Source organism: Struthio camelus, chromosome Z, assembly GCF_040807025.1.
Source record: "Struthio camelus isolate bStrCam1 chromosome Z, bStrCam1.hap1, whole genome shotgun sequence".
NCBI classification, from domain to species: Eukaryota; Metazoa; Chordata; class Aves; order Struthioniformes; family Struthionidae; genus Struthio; species Struthio camelus.
Genome location: NC_090982.1, coordinates 79,503,908 through 79,525,334, shown reverse-complemented (window position 1 = coordinate 79,525,334; position 21,427 = coordinate 79,503,908). Strand labels below are relative to the sequence as shown.

The 21,427-nt window shown below is 44.6% G+C and overlaps 1 protein-coding gene across 1 annotated transcript; it reads right to left on the bottom strand.

The window, feature by feature from the left end:
• Window positions 1–1,116: 1,116 nt before the first annotated feature.
• On the bottom strand, window positions 1,117–20,679 carry LOC104152008 (phospholipase A2 inhibitor NAI). The gene is made up of 8 exons (XM_009687118.2): window positions 20,665–20,679; window positions 11,924–11,973; window positions 10,606–10,722; window positions 9,230–9,379; window positions 8,208–8,348; window positions 5,692–5,903; window positions 1,885–2,004; window positions 1,117–1,284 (listed from the first exon to the last, which is right to left on the bottom strand). The coding sequence occupies exons 2-7, from the start codon at window positions 11,970–11,972 to the stop codon at window positions 1,921–1,923; spliced, it is 753 nt and encodes a 250-aa protein (XP_009685413.2). The 5' UTR covers window position 11,973; window positions 20,665–20,679; the 3' UTR covers window positions 1,117–1,284; window positions 1,885–1,920.
• Between the last annotated feature and the right edge of the window lie 748 nt (window positions 20,680–21,427).

The window sequence follows — 21,427 nt, the reverse complement described above, 5'->3', positions numbered from 1 at the left end:
TACCTTCTGCTTTACTACAGTTTCTCCCTCCAGTCTCCACCACCATGATATTCCCAGCTCCTTCTAGAATCTGCCACCTTTTCTTTTCAGAAAAAAGAAAGATGAGGAAAAAAAAAAGAAGAGAAGGAGGAAATAAGGACATATAATGAACTCTCATTAATGATCAGGTCTACTTCTGCAGTAAATTGCTTTTATATTACCTGCAGGTCATTAGTGCCCTAAGCACAGTGGACTCTCGGTCCAGGGCCATTCCCTGCAAATGGTACTTGCCAGTAGTTTTGACAGCTTACAACTACTCTGTCCTTCTGTAGAAATCCTGATGTGTAATTTGCAATATAGACAGCTCCTATAATCTGACGAATCTCATAATCCTTTAATGAATGTCTCCCATTTTGCCACATGTGAATATTAAGCATCTCAGCTCCCGTTTAGGGGAAAAAAAGTGTTTCCCACACTCATGTCTACAAAGCTCTTGAGTGAGCCATAAGGGTTTGAGATGAGAGGGCAGATAAAACAAGCCACATCTACAGTTTTAGACCGTTCGTGCTTGGGAGTGTGAGGGGACTGAGTCACACTTCTCAAAAGCTTCTAGTCATCAGCGCTGTGTGTCAGACTGCTGTCACTGTATGTGAGTAGTAAGCTGTGGATTCAGCAATACAATAAAGAAAGAGGAGAAGGCAAATGAACCCATTAAAAGGTCTTAAAGTCACCCTTTTACAGACATATTGTAAGGAAGCTTAACCACATATTAAAAGCCTGACCTCTTAAGCATACCTTGAGCCTCACACAGGTAAAACAGGTAAGCATCCTCCAACACTTTGTACTAAAGCTCCCACCTCTCCAGAGAGGACTCAGGTCCTGTAACTCCAACAAGCTCCTGCACTAAATCTGAGCTTGCAGCCAGCCATGACATACAGGCAGTGAAAAGCTTCTTCCCAAATTACTTCAACAGCTTTGGATCCAGCAGACCCTACAAGATGGGTCCTTGGTTGGAGGAAGGGTCCCAGGGCTGCCACTGGCTTTGTAGTTACCAGAAGGCACAGTAAGAGAAAGGTCTTAGAAGTCTATCTGCTTGGGCTGGATGATTTGACAAGTTACTCCAAGATAGGTGCAGGAGCAAATTTTATTTTCATTCATTCATCCACACGAGAGCTCCCATGAGTTTGGCCAAGATGTTCTGTCACAGTTAAGATATGTAAAGGCAGTGAGAGATACTTCTTCCGTATAGCATCAATAGGGATGGGGACCAAGAGCTGTTCTTGACAACATTCGAGAGATCATGTCCTGGTTGAAGAAAGAAGAGCAAATGTGTGGGAACTTGGGAATACTAGGTGTTCAATCCAGTATAAGTAGCCATGGAGTTAGGAGATGAGGCTATACAGCTTTGAACACAAATCCTAATCCTTAGCACAAGGCACTATGGGGCCTTTGCTCTCTTTGATCCACAGCTTTATGGTAAAACATCTTCTCCATGGAGAAGACAGTACGCTGGGGATGGCTTTCTCTTCCCCTAATATTGTGTGTCTGCAGTGGAGGTGCCTCTGTCAGTGGCAGCGACAGTGATGGGCCACTCAGTACAAATGAGGACTTGTGGTATGATTCATCCAACCAGAGGCAGGAGCTGATCTTAGCGGGCGACACTGACTTGATTTCCATGGGAGATTGGTGACATGCTCAGATGGAGACACCAACCCATTACATAAGCCCACACTTGATCAGATGGGTATGGGTCTGCTGCCCTTTCCTATAAGAGGCAGGAAAAATTCTTTAGTCTCTGATACACAGCAGAGCACACAGTCTTGCTGACTCTAAGAAAGATCCCTTGCTCATTCACTGTTTGTCCTCGTTTTGTCTTTGAAGAAGTGCAATTCCCAAAATACTTACTGGCCTTGCTGGCCCAGGTGCTTGACAAACTTCTTCCTAAAAGCCATGGTCTCGATGTAAATGAAATACAGCAATAACTTCACATTCCTTTGCAAATACAACCCCAGTCCATGCTTCAGCCTGAAAAGAGAGAAATCCATTGGCTCCCAGTGTCATGAATTCCCGATTTGAAAGTGCTGGGGCAGGAACACTTCCTAGGAAGTGAAAGGAAGACAGCTCCCAACTCCAGATATGCTGGAAAGAAGGAACTAAGGGTGTTTTTAGCATCTGAAAACTGCCTCGCATGGTGCATGGCTGCACAGCATACAGCTTCTTTTCCCCAGCTTCTGTAATTCCTGCCCCACACCTTCCTTGTCCACCCTCTACAGCTAAGGGTTGTGTCCACCCCAAGAACAGCTCAGATCCTCTCTCTGCCTAACTCTATAAAAACCCCATTGGACACATCCATTTCTCTATCTCAGGTCATTGGCAGTTTTTCTAGCAGACACTAGGCTTTCTGGTTGGCTCAACTGTTCAGGGAAGAACTGAAATTTCAGAAGAGGGAGAGAATGGCCAGACATTGCTAATTTTCCATCATGTGGGGAGAGATCACAATGCTCTGTGTCCTCTCTGCTACGTGAAAGCGGAGATCAAAGCTGTCCTTGACATGGTCTGTATTGTGGGTAAGGCAGGCCTCATCCAGCCATTCAGAGCTGTGTGCGTCTGGTGCCTGCCTGTATCTTGCATGCCTGTTAGTTGAAGTGTCTGCAAGATCTAAGGGAGGAACTGGTATTTACATGTCTGTAAGTGTGTGTCTGTGTGGGAGTAGGGTTTGTATATATTATAAAAAGAAACTGCAGATGGAAACAACCCAGTCTGGTGTCTAAGGCCTGGTTCAAAGCCCATTAAAATCAGCAGGAGTCATTCCATTTACTATGATGGGTTTTGGCCACATCTTTCCTTGCCCCTCCCCAACATGCCTATGAAATTAGGGCTGCTCCCTGCCACATATCCTCAATTAAACTCTGCAAGCAATGGAGCTTCTTATATTCACCACAGTGACTATTTTGCAGGGAACTGCTGGAGATGCCCCCTCCTCTGGTGTTCACATCCTAGAGATACTTAGAGGCAACTATTGCTCATTCATCACTCCTTGCTCAAGATACTGAGATCCCACTGTTTGATTTGTGCTTGTAAATTAGTGCCACCGGTTTTTTTACATCTTTTGTTTTACTTTTATCAGAACACACTCCAGCTTCATCTCCCTCTCCAGGAGCCGGACTTAAGATCAGAAGGGCTCATCAGCCCATCACCTTCCTGCGTACCTCGGTCTATCTACCGACTCTGCCTGTACTGCCTATAACCTTTCTAAAATTAAAGCATCTGTTTCTGAAAGGCTTTCATGCTGAATTTGCAGATATCAAAAGCTCATGACCCCTTGACACCTTTGGAGGTTTGCTCTAGTGGTTGCAGTCTCTGTACAGCAATGATGTGACAGACCTTTGGGTCTGTCAGGTTTCTGCTGTACTCTGATGTATAAAAGAGCCCTTTAAGATCTTATCTTTTTCCACATAAGTTTGTTTACAGCCTGTAAACAAGTCACCTGTCTATCCTCTTTTCCGTCAGATCACCAGTTTATGATCCTGAAGACTTTCACTGTAAGACATTTTTCTTGACGCTTTCCATTTTAATAGCCTTTAAAAATGTGGATGCTGGAAGAGGACCAAGTACTGACGTACCAGTCACAAATGCACAGTTGCTTCCACTCATCACTCCCTCATTTATATAGCCACAGAGTGCAACAGCTCTCTCTGCCACAAGAATGAATTAGAAGTCAAAATTGAGTTGCTTTTCCTCTCTGTGCCACAAACCTTTGTCGGAAACTTTCCTGTCTGCCGCCTTCCTCTTTGTCTTCCTCTAAATATCTCCCCAGCTCCTTGATTTTCTGGAGGTTTCTCACCCAAGCCTTGACCAGGCTGAACAAACCCATTTAGTTTTTCCAGCTTGATAACATCACAGGTCAAGGTGGAACAAACAAAAGTGGAGGGTTGAACCACTGAAGCGGTTCGAGATCTGCCATGGGGGATGCCACAGACAGCAATGCAATGTTCTGCATGAACGTGCAGGAGATGTGTTCAGGGATAATATACTTGCACAGATATAGAATTGTTTTAATTCCAGGCTGTTATCAGATCTGGAAAAATGCTGAACGAGTGGGTCGCTCAAGTATCAGTTTATTTCTACACCATCAAGAGGGAGCTGTATTTCCTCTCTAACATCCACACTGTAATTGCACTGCCTCTGCAAACAATTACCTGTGCCGAACCAGACTCTTTTCCCAACATTAAATCTATATTATCAGTACATTCCCCACCCCAAAAATTAATTTTCATTTTCATACCCGCACTCCTGTGTTATAATAGATAATGTGAAATTCTCTCCCAACTAATTGGTGGTATTATTTGAAAGACAGGAGCTTCAGCATGTTTGGGAAGAAGATGTAATCACTTCACTACTGCCATACATTATGGTTTGGTTTAGACAGCCAAAGTTTTCCATAGCACTTTCTGCCACAGTATTCGATTGAAAGATAAAATTGCATTGCTTGATCACTGTGACTCCTTGTCAAAAATAGTACACGCTTGCAGTGCAAGCTAGAACTGCTATAGACATACACGGACATAAACTTTGCTCAATAATCTTGTAGTCTCCTCCAAAAATTTGCTACCCTTTCCTAGTGGGTTACAATCATCTGGGGATAGATGGATAGCCTTCTGCCAAAGCCGAAGGTGGCCAGCATCTCTCCTACACTGTACCTCCAGATCTCTCCCAGATCTTCTACTGCTTTATCCTCCTGCCCCCAGCCCATACTACCTCCTAGGCACTGTGGTGCTGCCAGAGGCGCTGTTTTTCTTCAGTGCCTTTGTGTGCCTTTGTGTACCTCTCTTTGAGGAGAGCCAGTAGGGCAGGCAGTGGCTGAAGGGGAACAGCCAGGTGGTGGTGGATGATCCATGCAGGAGAGGGGATGCTAGGCCAGTTATGTATGTTGCTTGGCCAATAGGATGGAAATAGGCATAGGGCTACAAATTGCCATTACTTGGGCTCCTAGCAGTCTATCACCATAGAAAACTGCCTATTTTATGAAATCAAATCGTCCTAAGGCAAGTGGTTCCTTTGGATAATCTTGAAACCTGAGATAAAACAGGAGAGGAGTGTCTGGTAAGGCCAGAGGAGAAAGACTCTTACCAGGAGCAGTTCGCTTGTAGCAAAGAGTCGCTGACTGCTGTCTAAAATGAAGACTACTTCACGACTGCTTGGAGGCCACAAGCAGCCCTCTGAGCTGAAGGACCTACCATGGACACTTTGGATTAAAGGGAGGGAAGAGGGGGCGAACTACATCTCTAACCAGACTGAACCTCTCAGGAACTCACCTCAGGTCCTGTCCAGAGCCTAGCAAAGTGGCTAGCCAAATACAGGGGACTTTTACTGAGATAGGGGATGTAGACTCTAAGGCTGTCATGAGAGTTCCTGTCACCTGTGAAGTATAGAGGTAACATATGCAGTCTCCCCAGATCCTGATGTGGACAAAGCGCTCAGAGAACGTGCACAATTAAATCTATGCAGCTTTAAATCACATTAAATCAATCAGAAAACAAAAGGCATGTAAGTACTGTCTTTATTCTGCAAAATAATAAGAGAAGAAGAGCTAGTCTGAAAATGACTCCCCACGCAGAAGAAGCAAGGGCAAACAGGACTCTCTGCAAACCAATGCCAGAATTTTACAAGGGCTTTTCTTATTCCAGTCCTAGAGAGCATCAGAAAAAATACCTTAGCCAAGATTAATCCTGACAGAACAGGGAGAAAGAGGGCTTTTGGAGGGGGAAACCCAGAATGTATTCCGGCCAAAAGAGAGGCTGGCTTGCATTTGAACTGCGTTATTTTCATGTCCATCATTGCCAGTTGTTTTTTCCCTTCTCCTGCACCATTGCATTCAGAAATGGTAGTGCAGCCCTTCATGGCAACTTTCATAGACTGTCCACCTGCACAGAAAAAGAAGTACATGCCATGTAAGAGGGAAACCATTCTCCATAGCTATTCCCTCCCTGGTCACTGAGGCTCATGTTTTCTTCCTGAGCGCTGTTCATTTTGTGCATCCAGTTGACTACAAATCCACCAATCCATTCCCCTGCAGTTCCCTCCCCAAATAAGTTTGAAGAAGCAGGAAGGTCACCTTGGTTGACCTGAAATACAAAGGAACTTGGGTTTGCCTTTTCCTGCTTTCTGCTGAGTAAAGATAACAAAAATCTTTTAAATTGTTTTCTTTCTCTCAGGTAGAGTCTTCTCTTCAAATCTAGCACAGCTTCCTAAAGAAATGAGTTATGCGATGGTATTGCATGAATTTATTTGTCTCTTGCTCTCTCTGACCCTCTCATGACTTTTGAACCAAATGACCATCTTTCAGCCAAATTTGACATAGGGGATGAGAAGCTGCAAAGACATTAAAGGACAGTATTCACTTGGCTAAATGTGGCTATTCATGATAACGACTGACACGTTTACTCATGTAAATCCAAGCTCTAAGGCCTCACAGGATCTAGCCAAGCTGACAGAGAAAGCTCATTCATGCATCTGCTGAGAGAGGGCCTGAAGCCTGAACTTGTCCCTTACCAGACACCAGAACATCTACCTGAGAAAGGGACCTTAAAAACGCTGCAGCCACATGAAGATGCTCACATCTAGCCTACATCTTGGGCGTCAAAGATAAGTGGCCTGAGACCCAGCCTGGGTCCCTTGTTCCAGTGCTCCCAGAGTTCCTCATTAGCCTAGAGTTTTTTCCACTCAAAACGGTAATCTACTTAGGCCTGCTGTGCCAAACTAAAGACCTATGAGAAAAATTCTTATAGGTCAACAATTCCAAGCAGTTTTACAGTTAAATTACTTAACTACTGACAGCTAGGGACACACAGCAAGTCAGACAGGCCAAGTGTGACTCTTCCCTTTGATCCTGGGTTCATAACTCCCCGGGATTCATATATTTTCACTGTCATTGTTTTTTTGCTCACACTGCTCGTGTTTTCTCCTGTACACAGGCTCAGAGGTCTGGAATATTTGTTGGACATTTGTATCTTGAGTACAAAAAATGTATATGAGCATTTCACTGGTTCCTCATCTTCCATTGCTCCCTCTATACAGTTGCTTCCTCTGCTTGGCTCATCACACTGCACAGATCTCCTCGATTTACAGTGGCCAATCAATCAAGTCAAGACAAGTTAAGAACCTTTTCTACTTCAATAACATGCAGTTTGCACCACTCTTGTTCCGTTGTGGTGACTAAGCAAATGATTGTTTTCTCTTGTGTTGGCTCCGCAAAACACTTTTTAATTCAGAATTTGGACAAAAGGTGTACAAAATGTACAACAAATATCTTAAGGCCTAATATTATCACCTGACAATAATATCATCCCAGAGAAACTATGTCCATAACCACATACAAAGGCTTTTTTCAGTCTGCTTTTACAGCAGGTGCTGCTGGCCTTGACTTTAGAATTTTTTCTGCCTGCTGAAGCACTGATGGGGCTGCCCTGAGACGCAGAAGTTTATTACCCAGGGGAGAAAGGGAATGGGAGCTAGCTTTTCCAAGCAGGCGGGGAGCTTGTCTACTTTCCTCTCTCGAGCCACAGTCTCTACAGTGGAGAATAAGATTTCTGAAGGAGAGCATTTCATGTTGACCACTGCTGGTCAAAGACGATGAGTTCCCCTCACTAGGAAGGTTTTCAGGTTCCCTGACCCCAGAGGCTCAGCCGCCACATTCGTGAAGAGGGACTTGTCTCTGAATCTCTAGGCAAAGGACCACCACTAAAAGAAATAATATCCTGTGCCCACAGCAGCCAGTGTCACCTCATGAGACAGCTGATGGCTCTGTGTTAGGAGGCATCCCCTGTACTCCAGGAACGTGTCACCTGAACTTCCTCTAAGTTAGCAGCTGGCTTAGATTCAGACACATCCTCATGCACCTTAACTAGGGCATTCATGGTCTTGGTCAGATTTATTACATTTCCACATATCAGATTGCTTCATGAGTCCAGTTTTGCTCCTGGCCTCTGCCATACCAATGCTGTGAGGAATTCCAGCAGTTATCTGCGCATGGCAGGGAAGCAGGGAGAAAAAAGCACCCCTGCTCTTTTTAATCAGCTTTAAATATGTTCCCTTTCAGGTTTGTGTCACTTCCTCTGTTTCTCCTTCTCAATTTTTTTGCCCTTTTTTATTTTTATGTGATGCTTCCTCCTAGATTGGTTTCACCAATTTAACCAAAAAGAGGATAGTCCAAAAGAAAAGATAGTTACCAGGATTTATCAACCCAGCAAGGTCAATGCATTGTGTTTCAGATCCAGTGCAATTTATGGTTTCGTTACCACACTGGAAGGAGTCAATGCTGTAGCAGGCAGGACACTGTAATCCATTGGGCACGTTGTCCACTGGTGGCACTGGGAAGAAAGAGATTGATTTTAATAAAGAAGGAGAGGAAGTACAGAGGCTCATCACCCGTGACCTCTTTAAACGCCCATGCAAAGACCCTCTCTGCCAGCAGCAAGAATAACAGAGTCTATGTGGCCACAGACAGAAAAAGTTTTCTGTGCAAAACCGTGCTGCAGACTCCCTTCCAGAACCTGCTTTGTGCAAAATGGTTTATCACAGAATCACACAGAACAGTTGAGGTTGGAAGGGACCTCTGGAGTTCATCTAGCCCAACCTCCCTGCTCAGGCAGGGTCCTCTAGAGCATATTGCCCAGGATCACGTCCAGACGGGTTTTGAATATCTCCAGCGAAGGAGACTCCACCTCCTCTCTGGGCAGTGTGTGCCAGGGCTCAGTCACCCTCACAGTCAAGAAGTTTTTCCTCAGGTTCAGACGGAACTTCCTGTGGTTCAGTTTCTGCCCGTTGCCTCTTGTGCTGTTGCTGGGCACCACGGAGAAGAGACTGGCCTCACCCTCTCGACGCCCTCCCTTCAGATACTTGCACACATTGATGAGATCGCCTCTCAGTCTTCTCTCCTCCAGGCTGAACAGGCCCAGCTCTCTCAGCCTTTCTTCATAGCAGAGATGCTATCTTTCAACTTAACTTCCCATGGCAGGGGAAACTACTCACAGGACTATTTTGCAGAGCCCTTTCAAGCAAAAAGCCCATGCTGAATTTCAGTCTGTCCATGACCTGTCCCGAGAAGCATACAGGATCTGCGATGAAGTCATCTCTCTTGCAAGACAGGGCTGAATACCCCCAAGGCAGAGGCTTGGGCTAGAAAGCCATACCTCGAAATGGGAAGGCAGAGATAATGAGGTGACAGGGTAGAAGCAAAAAAGCAACTTGCTTGAGACAGATGCTGTTCGACAGGCATCACCCACGCAGCAGGCCCAGCCAGCTCTTCCTTTTACTTTCCCATAGTTCATGGTGACAGAGCCCAGATGGCACACACTGGACATCAGGCAGGTCTTGATGAATGAAGAGATTGTCATCCCACCTATCATGAAGGAGAAAGCAGTGCCGACTCATTAACCACCAGATAACTCCCTTCCCCTCCTATTATTTCCTATAGCAAGAACTTCTCTGTCCCTTTGCCTGCTATATGGCCTTCCCCACATCCTGACAGGGGTTTGGAGATAGCAAAGCCACCCTGAAGGCAGTGCTGAGGAACTTGGTAAGGTTAGCTCACAGGAACTAAGGTGGTGCTACTACATCTGAAACACTAACGAGGAATTTCTCCCTCTCCACAATAGGTTTAAAGGGAGAAGGAAGGTACAATTGTTCCCAGTCAACTAGTGTGTTGCAGATATTTATCTTAGCTATAATGCTCCAAATTTAGAGCTTATGGGGCAACCCATGTGCCTCTGACCCATAGCCCACACTTCCCTGTGTGCAGTCCACAAAGCACACAGATCCATCAGCTGCAAGCTCTGACATCCTCACACAGGCAAATCTAGTCTTTCCCATGAGCTAGACTTAAAAGGCTTGACAGGAGTGGCAGAACAATTACTGAAAAGCAGTCTCTTGAGTCTCTTCCAGCACTGGAAGGATGAAGGGTCACTTTGTGCAAGCAGAGGGAAGAAACACACTGGAGCTAGCAGCGTGAAACCTGACAGAATAGGAGCCAACTTCCAGTCTAAAATCCAGTGGTCACAACAGTGAATCTGGATGATGGCTAAGGCCAAGCCACTAACACAGCAGAGAGTGCAGCTGTGTATGACCTCAGCACCCAGTGCTAGTGTGCCAACTGCTGGGGGGATGTGCTGTTAGCTCAGTGCCAGTAGTGCCACCAGGCTACCTGGGATCTCCTTCCCAGTTCAGGGAAAGGACTCAGATGCAGGCCAGTTTCTGTCTCCAACCCATGGTCAACCTACCCTCAGTGCTAGATGTCAGCAACCTTGTGTCCCTAACAGTCCAATCCCTCGACTCAGCTACTCAGCTCAGCCCCAATTAAAAGCCAACTTCACCATCAAGTATGCTGTTTAGGTCTCTCCCCTCTTCAGCTCAGAACTAAGCCCTCCAGGTAGGTTTCTGCTCCTCAAGATGAAGAAATATTGTCCTTTTCCCATTCCAGGGCAATCTCTGCATCCTCACTGAGTGAAAATAAAAATGAACAACTCATCTGAGGACTTACCATATGGCAGAGATGGAGAGAGAGACCCATCCCCCTACCCTTCTCTGAAAGCTGCATTTGTAAACAGCCAGAATGATCTTCTCACCTACCTATTGTGGTCTCATGCAGAATGGTGCCACAGGAATCTTCATCACCACTACAGTTTTTCAGTGGGCAAGAGAAGCTTTTTGCTATGCTGTGACAAACCTCACACTGAAGAGTGGTCCCTGAGGAACGAAGTAGGACATGTTCTTGGGTAGCAGCCACAGGAGATTTCACTTCCCCTTTTATCTACATTTTGCTTCAGCATCTGATTAGCACTTTTCAAGTTTCACTTCCCTTATTTTTCCTGTTTCATTGTTCAATTTGGGGGGGGGGAATAGTTTTCTTTTGTTTTTAATTCTAATTTCAGTTTGGAGACATGAGAGGAAGCCTTGTCAAGATAGTTTTACATTTTAAAGCCAGTTTGACTTGTCTCTTATAGGATGTTGCTTGGTTGGTTTTGCTGGGGATGCTAAAGAAATAGGCTTCAAATCCCCTCTGCCCTGGCAGGCATTCAGGCATATCCTGGATTTGCAGCCCCCAAATCCTCTCTTTGCAGTGACCAGGGCAGCCAAGAGGCTAGGGATCAAGAGGCTGCCAGTAGGTCTTGACTATGCTATGTACAAATTGTGAATGGTATAGCTCTTCTTAGACATTAGAGGAACCCACTTTATTGACTGCCTGCTATTTCAGGACGAGAGTATCTTAAGCAGAACCAGAATATCAGCCAACCATCAGGAGGCATTTAGAGAGGAATAAAGAGTTTACGGAGAGAAGCCAAACAGCTCATCTTCCCTGACACACACGCTCATCTGCACCCAAGGGTTCACCATGCAGATTGAGCACATGTCAATTTCCTAATCACAGGTACCATCAAAGATACCTTGCAGTAGCTGTGAGACCTGCATGGGGTGGCAGTCATGACACAGAACCTCTGAGAGGCAGTGGTCTTCTAGAGCAGCACTGGAGGGCAGGTGAGATAATAAATAATGCATAAAATGTCACAAGACACAAGGCACGAGCAAATTAATTGAGCTCCTGAGTTTATATCAGTGGTGGCTAGAGACTGATTCAGCCAACTAAAGGTCTATCTGTCTAAGAGCGATTGGAATCACTCTCTAGACTCCTATGACTGCCTTGACTAGAATGTTAGTGACTGCTGTGGGAGCTCATGTAGACACCTACATCTTCATCTGCAAGCTGGATCATAGCACCAAAGAACCCCTACTCCACCCTGATCCACCATTCACCCCCATAAAAGGCAAATCCCCCAGAATAAGGGATTTGCCTGTGGCTCAGATGGCAGGAACAGCCCCAGGCACGGAATAACAGTTCCCAGGCCCGTTCCACATCTCACCGCCCCGCAGATCCTAATAGAAAACTTACCTGAGTCTAGGACAGCCAGGAAGAGGCTGAGGCCAAGAGACACTTTCATGCTGATGGGATGAAAGGACAAGAAGCCATCAACTCTTGCTGAACACAGCACTGCCTGTCACAAGGGCTTTTATAAACTGGAGGAAATGGGTACGCCTGTATTATTTAGAGAAAGCTGCTCTTTGAGGAAGTGGAATTTGGAGACATGCTCTCAAGAATACAGATGCAAGAGCATGCTAGCACTGGTGTTTATTTTTTTCTTTGATGAAAAATGTCTTCCTTTTCCTTTACATGAGGAATGCTGCAGATCTTTCCCCAGTTTAGAGTATGCAGGCTGTAGGAAAAGACTGGCTTGCTTGGGGTCCTTCAGGTATGTCTCCAGGGCAGACTTTGTTTGAACAACATTCTGCCTCTGCCATACATATGAATGCCTGAGAAGAAACCATTTGAACAGCCTTGTTGAACTCTCACCATTAAGCCCAAAGAGGCCAAGTGTAGCAAGGGCCAGCCTGGAATTTTCCTCATGGCTGAGTTTTTGCTGGCTGGCATCCCATCTCCCTCCCCATTAAGCAGTCAGGAGCTCTCATACCCCAGAGTAAGGCAGCAATGCAATGAACTTCCTCTCCAAGCTGGCATGCAGCTTCTCTTTGCAAAATGACTGCCAACAAGCACCTTGGAGCAGGCTGAGTCAAGGGTTCCTGGAGATGAATGTATCAGAGCTGCAAAGCGGGTACTCCAGGAAGCAGGTTTTGACATTAAACACTTGGAAACTAATAAGAAATTCTCCTCTCATTCTGCTGGGCTCTAAATCAAACCAGCCAGCAGAGAGAAACCATTGACGTGGCTGTGAGATAGCCTGGTCACAGGTTAGGTATTGTTAGAACAGGTTTTCCAAGCCTCGAGATCTCGTGATGAGCTAATGCCAAGAAGCAGTGACCAACTTACCATTTGCCCAAGGGTTGCCTGCTCCATTTGCAGGTTTTATCAGCATGTGCTGCCTCACAGTAATTATTCCCTACCCTGGAGACATCCTCTATAGACCTTGATCTGCAGCAGAGAGGAGGACACAGCTAGTTGATTTATGGGGATTTTGCAGGATTTTTAAGCAAGAAATCTAGTCTGCTGTGGAAGGAGTCTCACCTTGAACGTGGTAGGGTTAGATGTCCAATGACAAGCAAAGATGGTTTTACTGCTGAGGTTTCCAAGTGATGTGCAAATGAACTAAGTGCTACTCCTGGCTCTACCAAAGATTTCCTGCAAATCTGTAGGGAAAAATCTCAGATCTCTCTGATGTTTCTGCTCATTCTTTTGCTTTGATTTACTATTTCTTTTTCTCCACCTCGCTGTCTCCTTCTCCCATTTGGGCCCAGCCTCTTCAGAGGAGAAGTGTTTTCCTGCCATATCCAAATACAATAAATAGTCCAGTGGGGCCTCTTGTCAGCTAAGCCCAGGGTATTATCATAATGGAAATTAGTGCAATTAGAACGGATAAAAGATAGGTTACCCCAGTGGCCATAAAGCTGACATCGCAAGAGGACAAGAGAAAAGAGTACGCTCACTTTGAATTTGCTTGTCAGCTCAGCAAGGATCTGGTGTCACAAACAATATGTTGTAAAGAAGTCAAATTTCTAGCGGCAGCCAGTCTAGGATTAAATTACATTTCTCATTGGACTTAACTTCAGACTGAATAAAAACCTGTCTCCAGGCAGGCTGGGGTCCTCAAATCAACATGTTCCTGCTATTTAACTACATGTGGGACTGCAGATACAGATAGGGAGATGGGTGGATGTGGCTGTCTCTTGTGATTTTAATTTCATAGCCATTCACTTAAGATGATTACTGAATCGCCTGGGGAATTTTCCCTGAATGACATGACTGCACTAGCCCCACTGAATTACATTGAACTCACCCATTTCCCATCTCTCATGCAGGGAGGGTGTGAAATGCAGCCTTTTTATGTGTGTTTTTAGAGATGAAACCAAGTGCAGCAAGGAGCAGCCATGATCTGCAGCAATAAAAGGCCTGGAAAATATGACTTATGAGGGGAGATGGAAATAATGAAGGTACTCTGGGGACAGCCAGTCATATCCCCATATATCTCCCAAAAAAAGTAAAGTAATCTAGAAGGCAGGACAAGATGTCACTTAGGTTAGGCATTGGGGGAAGTTTCTAACACTGACAGCAGTGAAGCACTAGAGCTGATTCCCTAGGGAAGGTGTGAATCCTCCATCCTGGCTGGCTTGGAAGAACAGGCTAGACAAATGCTTGTCGGGGATGATTTAAGTAGATGGGATCCTGCTCCAGGCCTAAGAGATGGATTAGATGCTCTCTCTCAAGGTCCATTCTAAACAGGTGCCTATACTTTTATGATTTCACAGTGTGTATGAAGGGCCTGTCTTCTTGAGGATGTCTGTGGTTCCAGAAGCAGAGGAGGTGATAATATGTTAGTCATCAACGATACCGTGCAGGGAAGTGAGGCAAGGACCGGGAAGGTCAGAGAAATTTGTGAGCAGGAGAAGTTTGAAATCCAAACCTGAAAATAACGTTGGTGGGAGGGGTTGTTATGGACAAGTGGGTGGAGGTCAAGAACCAGACAAAGATCTAGGTTCAAATGCTGTTTCCATTGCACACTGTCTTTGGGAAACCGGCTGTGTTTATGCAAGAGATCACTAACTCTCTGAAACCGCATCTTACTCAGGAAACCCTGGTGCTGAAAAAAAGCTGAGGCTAGCAGAGCATTGTGGGGGAGGGGAGTATCATACATGTTTTTCAGGGTCCTGTACACCACCAATGGCTCTCATATTGGCTCTAATATCTTACTGGCTCTGACCAGTAAAAGACAACAGCTCAGACAGTGTCCCAAAAGCCCAGGCACAGTTTCTGTGGGAGCGACAGAGGAGAAGCTTCTTCTATAGCTCTCTTTATCTAAGGTGCGAAAGGAAAGAGCCACAATATGTGGGGACATTTTGACAGATAAGTCATCTGTAGCCCATAAAAAATGGCTCTAGAAGGAGAATCAAATCCACCCCTCTTCTGATCTGATCGCTTGCTTTCCAGAACAACTGGAGAGATTGGCAAAACCTGCCAAGCTGGTTAACCAGGCAAGAAAATATAAGACAGAAATGCTAACCACACAGTGCAAGGATTAGAGTGCTTATCTCAAACACTGAGAGCAGGAGGAGTCCCATCGGTTGCTGTACTGCTTGCTTGCTGCCTACGGTCTGAACAAGCTTTTAACGATCACTTGTCTCTGCTGCAGCTGCATGAATTAATAGATCAGCCCAACTGTAGGAGGTCACTGTAAATCTAATTCCCACTCCTGAAAAAAGTTCCCAGTCCCAAAAAACAAATGCTCCATTGCGTTTCTCCATCACTGCTGCACTACCTAACCCCAGCCCAAGCCAGAGGGGTGGAGATTTGTTGTCTCTTTCCACCTGATTTGGGATCAGGGCTTGAAACAGGAGCTGGGGAGGGAGGGCTGGTGGCACTGAGAAGGTTCACAAGAGCAAAACCTTCCCTCCATATGTGGCGGCAGTGGCACGGCAGTTTATTCACTTCAAAAATAATGTGCTTGTCACTAAGGGGGTACCAGCACCTGAGGGAGGGGGAACTGCACCCCAAAATGGAGCTTGGGCAGAGACTCACAGAGGGCAGCCATAGTAACAGGTTCCCCTGGAGGAACAGGGTCCTTAACAGCCCCGTACTGCAGCTGGGTCCCAGCCTGCTGTGCTGAGAGCTGCCCTGGCTCCTGGCCCCGGGCTCCCACCACCAGTGTGGGACCTGCCCTGCCTGAAGCCGCCTTTTTTTGAGGGGTTAGTTTTCAGCCAGGTCATTCCCTTAGGAGAAAATCTACTGTTGGCAAAGGATTTAGGAACCCAGGAAGAGAAGCTGAGAGGGCTGAACACTGAGCTGTTTGAAGAAAAGGCTGGAAATCACATGACCATGCAGTCTTAATAAAACAATTATTTAAATATTTTCTGCTGTGGCTAAAAACGCCCATGATATTTAACATGTTATCATACATGTACAACATCCTAGTGAAACTACATATAATCTACCTGACTGAATATAATCAAATCATGTAACTTCACGAGATCTAAACAATTAAAGGAGTATAAAGGAGATTTTATTTTACTTTTAAGCCTACACCATTTATGGCAACAACGGTGTTAGCATTGACAAATTGTTGGTAGCCTGGTCAGCAATTATCTTTTCAATTGAAATAATTGCCAGGGAATCCAACTGCTTTTCAGACATCCTTGAATGAAGATAGATTTGCATCCACGTTAGCATGCCAAATGAGTCGTCCACACTTGCATTAATGATCAACAATGTCATCTGCAAGCAATCAAGACAACAGCAACTATTTAATCCTAACCCCCTGGTGACGAGGTAAAAAATAAGTCCTTTTTAGACATTCATATTTCAACCTTCTCTTCAGTGAATTGCTTCAACACACAAATTGCTTCAACATCTGCAAACAGCAGAGCTAGCTTGCTAAGAGTATTCCAGGCTGTCCAACGTGGCAGATCAGTCTGCCATTTTTAGCTAGTCCATGAAGCTAAAGCTAATGCTGCCATGGGCTGGTGTCAATAGACAACAAATGTGTAAGAGAAGGAGAAATCCGTTAATACGCAATTAATATCCATGCCTTTATTTATTATTAGTGTCAGTGGTCATGGACTACTGGAATAAAAATTCAACATTTCAGGGATGATAAAAGTGGCAACAAAGTTCCAAGTCCTGGAAAGAGTAGTATCCAAACAGCTGCCGTTTATAGCACCCTGGAGTTTGTAAAGGAAGCAATGAACACAACAGGGATTTATAAACTTCCCTGAAGAGCCTAATCTTGTAAGCAAAAGCAGAGCCAGTCAAAGCCAGCTTGGAGAAGAGGCACCCATGGACTGTAACTGTTAGGCTGATCTGAGGGATTCTGTAATACAAGTATTCATTCATTCATTCACTCACTCTTTACCTCTAGCTATCTACTGCTCACATCTGGACACATGTGGCACGGGAATCCTCCTTAGAACAGACTGTGAGATACTTAGAAATAGGAGATGCATAATGGTAAAGGGATTCATGTTTGCCATTGACCGCCTTTATTCTTGAAAGTGTGACTTTATCACTTTCCCACCCCTCTCTTCCCACTCGGTCAATTACTAATCAAGTTCCACTAGCAGGGAACAAGACCATATCATGAAATGTAGTAGTCGTGGCTGAGTAAGATGTGCCTTGGAAATGGGCAGATGCAGCCAAATCTGAACACTGAAAAACAAATGTTACCAATAGGCTAAGACAAAAGCCTAGGCTGTGTCTGCAGACTCTTGCTCTGATGGGAAGTGTTTGCGTGCAGCTTTTTCTTCAAATTGGCACACAGATGCAGCTGCTCTGTTTGAACTAGAGGTCTTTGAAATCTGGAGATCTCAAAACCCTAATTTCCCACTTTTGATTAAAATGAAGTGATCTGGAAATGACTGAAACTTCATTACAGTTTTTGGCATCATATCTCTGAGACATGTACTGTCACTCTGTCAATACTATTCTTATCTGTCGCGGGATTCCTGTATATGCAGTACATGTCTTTTCTAATAAGCTGAGGTGTTAGTGCATTTTTCAGTGTGAGCTCTTGCCTCCTTTTTCCAGTCCTTTATCATGAAGCGTGACACATTGCATAAGGAAAACCCCGGAAAGCCATGCCCTGCAGCATCAAGAGACATGCTCCCAGCCTTTCAAATGGTGCTCATCTTCCATATCACTTTCCAACCCAGCATTATTCATTGTGTGATAAGCATCATAAAATAAAGGTATTCCCAGAAGAGTGTGTCACAGAACACGAAGAGGAGCAGGTTTGATCAAAACGTATGTTGGTTTGGGCAGATTTTCTAGTCAATAGGCACTTTAAAAAATAAAAAACAAAAATTGCTGTTGTATTTTTCTGGATGTTTTTAAGAGCTAAAGGGATGCTCTTTGCTCTTGCGTTTTCATATTCACTCATGAGGAAATGCATCTTTTGCATAAGGTAGCGTGAGCCCCCAGGCAGAATGACTGATGAGTTGTAATACTGTGGGATGTTTAAATATTAGAGCAAAGAACATCAGATAAATACCCTGAAACAGCAAATAGTGAATGGCAGGGAAGAGAGCTCCAGGCAGACTTCCACAATTCCCAGTGCAGGGTGTCCACGATAGCTCAGCATGAGCAAAGGAGCAGCCTCCCATGCGGTTAGAGCATTGGCCAGGGGGGTCAGAGGGCTGCTGGTTGCCAGTTTTCAGAGCTGCTGTATGAAAAAAGACAAATTTCATTTTACTTGCCCTAAGCTAGGCAGACTGGAAAGAACCAGATGGAGGTGCCAAGTGGAAAAAGATGAGCAACCTTCCCAGGGACAGCCAAACACTTTAACTGAATTACATGCTCCCAGGAGTTCCTACCTGCTTAGTCTACTAGGACTTGAACCTGAGTTTCTCACTTCCTGACAAAACCCTGCTTGTGAGGATAAGAATCATTCTGACAAGGAACACTTTGCAAATAAAATATAACAATATATATGTTTTCACACATACCCACTCACTCTGCTACACCTACCAAAGAGAGATTGATTTCAGTAAATCAGGTTAGAGTACAAATGCCCTGGTCCTTTCCAAAATAAATTTTTCTATGAAATCTAGGTTTTCCAACAAAAATATGTCCCAGTAAAAATTTTCTTAACAGTGGTAACAGAGATGTAAAAAAAAAAAAAAAAATCTCCCCAAACAGTCTTTAATCAGTCTGCCCTGAGTCTTCAAACCTGAAATAATTTTGAAGATACCTGATACAGGTGATTTACTGATAAATGGCCAAGGATTTGTGGGTTTTGGCCTAAAGGCACCATCTGGGAAACCACAGGAGTTTAATGAGCCTGCTCCAAAGACATTAGGCTTTTATGGAAACAGATTAAAAGAATTTTACTTAACAAGTTAATCATGTAGTATAACGAGTAAATAAAAAAATAATGCCATACAGATAAGACATGGGAAATTCCTGTGCTAGTGACATGAAGTGTATGGAAATGACAGTTAGGTGGATGCAGAATGAAAACATAACAAACAAATATAAAAGAAGAAAGGCAGACATGTAAAACCAGGATTATAAGATTATTAAAACACTAGGGCAGTTCCCTATTAGGGCAAAAAGTCTTCCTTAACATGTCTTTTTTTTCAAGAAGGTTTTTAGTATCTTCACACTTGAACTTTTGCATGAACATAGGGTGAATGATTGAACTAGGGTCCAGATTTCTCAATTACCTTAGTCAATAGCATAAAATACCAACCACAGAATCACAGAATGGTTGAGGTTGGAAGGGACCTCTGGAGATCATCTAGTCCAACCTCCCTGCTCAAGCAGGGTCCTCTAGAGCGTATTGCCCAGGATCACATCCAGATGGGTTTTGAATATCTCCAGGGAAGGAGACTCCGCTACCTCTCTGGGCAACCTGTTCCAATGCTCAGTCACCCTCACAGTGAAGAAGTTTTTTCCCAGGTTCAGATGGAACTTCCAATATAATCTCATTAGATGTGACCATTGCATTTTACCTTGATTTTAGGAAAATCAAAACTATGTTTACTTGCTAAGCAGAGCTCAAGTTTTCTCTCTGTTCTTTCATCCACAGAAAACCCCGCGCATCTCTTACACCTCCAAGAGCTTCTGATCCGACAACTTTCATCCAGTCTATCTAGAGCTAAATCGACTTCAGATGCCTTGCAAGTTACCTATATAGATCGGCTCATAGAAGTTACTCTTATACGAGAAACATCTACTCAGTCTTGCCCTCGTGCATCTCTACTGGTTGTCACATGCCCATCTCCAGTACTATCTTCTTCTAAATATTGCATGTAAACCAACAAGAGGAATTAGAATTAAATCATGGGCCTACTCCCATACAGTGAAAGCAGGCTGCTACAGTGCCTCCCACTGCTATTGCTAGTTGTAGACTCCTCAGTGAGAAGGTGACACAAAACAAATATTGTGGCACACTGGTATTGTCCCCTGGGAAAGGCTGTATGGCTGATTTTGGAGCCACAGGAGGAAACATAGTGCCAGAAAGGACATTGGTGAAACTGTGGGAGGAATCTTCCCTCTCCCCATGATGGGACCTTTGGGACCCTCTTGAAGTCACCTGCTCAGGGAAGAGCTGCTGGCAATGCTCAGATGTCCAAAATCCGTTGTCCGGATGAGATCAAGCCAATAGTGAAACTAGTTGAAAAGCTGCTCTTTTTTCTTTCAGTTCATCAGCCAAACCGATAAAAATAACAAGCCATGGCTATCTAGTGAGGTTTTCACTTCTAAGGAGTGTTTTAACCTTTCTCCGTTTTTAAGTTTTGGCCAATTTGTAAGTGAAACAATTTTATCCTTTCTTAAAATAATCTCTGAAACATTACTTTATCAGTTTTTCTCTCTGGTACCACCTCAGCAGATGACAGCTCCATGTTTCTTCACAAATAGAAAACACATTTTTCCCCTGGAATTTTTTTCTGAAGCCTAAAACAGGTCATATACTGGAAAGTCTGCATCAAGCAATGGGGAACTCTGAGCAAGCATGCTGAAAAGCAGAAAATATTGGGATCTCTGTAGCTCCAGGAGAGGCCTTTCTGGGCTCCTTTGGTGGTCAGGCAGAGCCCATTCAGGCTTGTCTCCAAGTGGCATGTAACCAGACCCTCAAAGCACATGAATCAAAAATCTGAACTCTAGGGAAGGGAGGAATCATGAGCCCTTACCTGCTCTTGAGTTGAGGGTGTGAAGCTGAGATCCAGAGAAAGCCTCAGTCTCCCCAGTGGAAGTTGCACATCAGATAGACCCCAATTCAGACATATAATAAGGGCAAACAAGGGAAAATGCAGTGAAGCATGTTCAGCTTCCATCTCCAGGCTGGGAACCTAGACAGTCAACAGAAAGGAATTGCATGTGCTAGGCAATGGAAATAGGTCTGATTACCCTTCTCCCTTGCAAAAGGAAGTGCTCACTGGAGAAATACATGAAATTCATCAGGGTATTTCCACATGGGTTCTAGAGATGACAGTGCTTTGGGAGCTGTAACCACAAACAGTGTTAGAAAAAACCTTTTCACCCCTTGCCTCACACTTCAGGGAGCAGGATCAGTGCAGACTAGCTACCCAAAGACAGGCCATTTAATAGTCCAGCACTGCAGATCCAGTGGTTCAGCTTGTGCTGTGGGGCATAGCTCAGGGTGACTGGCCACGGAGCAACTTTTGAGCACATGTCTCTGGCCAGACTGGACACTGAAAAAAGCTGCTTCTCTCATTGCTACTTCCCTGCCTTACCCAGACTAGGGAATTCAGGTTAATGCATGTGGGCAAAAAGCTCAAAAAATCCTGGCATAAAGCACCACCACAGTCATCTGTTAGTAATGGACTTATCTCTACTTTGAAGGAATATTCTCACATTACAGTCGCATTCTTAGAAAAGGGAGCGACAGCAGTGGTGAAAAGTTTGCACATGCAACTCCACGTGCAGAGGCAA

What these genes read in the sequence shown, in the direction of transcription:
- LOC104152008 (XM_009687118.2), bottom strand. Translation starts at nt 11,972, where the DNA reads ATGAAAGTGTCTCTTGGCCTCAGCCTCTTCCTGGCTGTCCTAGACTCA. An exon ending in CCTGGCTGTCCTAGACTCAG is followed by an intron (nt 10,723 to 11,923) that starts GTAAGTTTTCTA and finishes TTCGTTCCTCAG; the next exon opens with GGACCACTCTTCAGTGTGAG. An exon ending in TCGAACAGCATCTGTCTCAA is followed by an intron (nt 8,349 to 9,229) that starts GCAAGTTGCTTT and finishes CTTTCTTCCCAG; the next exon opens with TGCCACCAGTGGACAACGTG.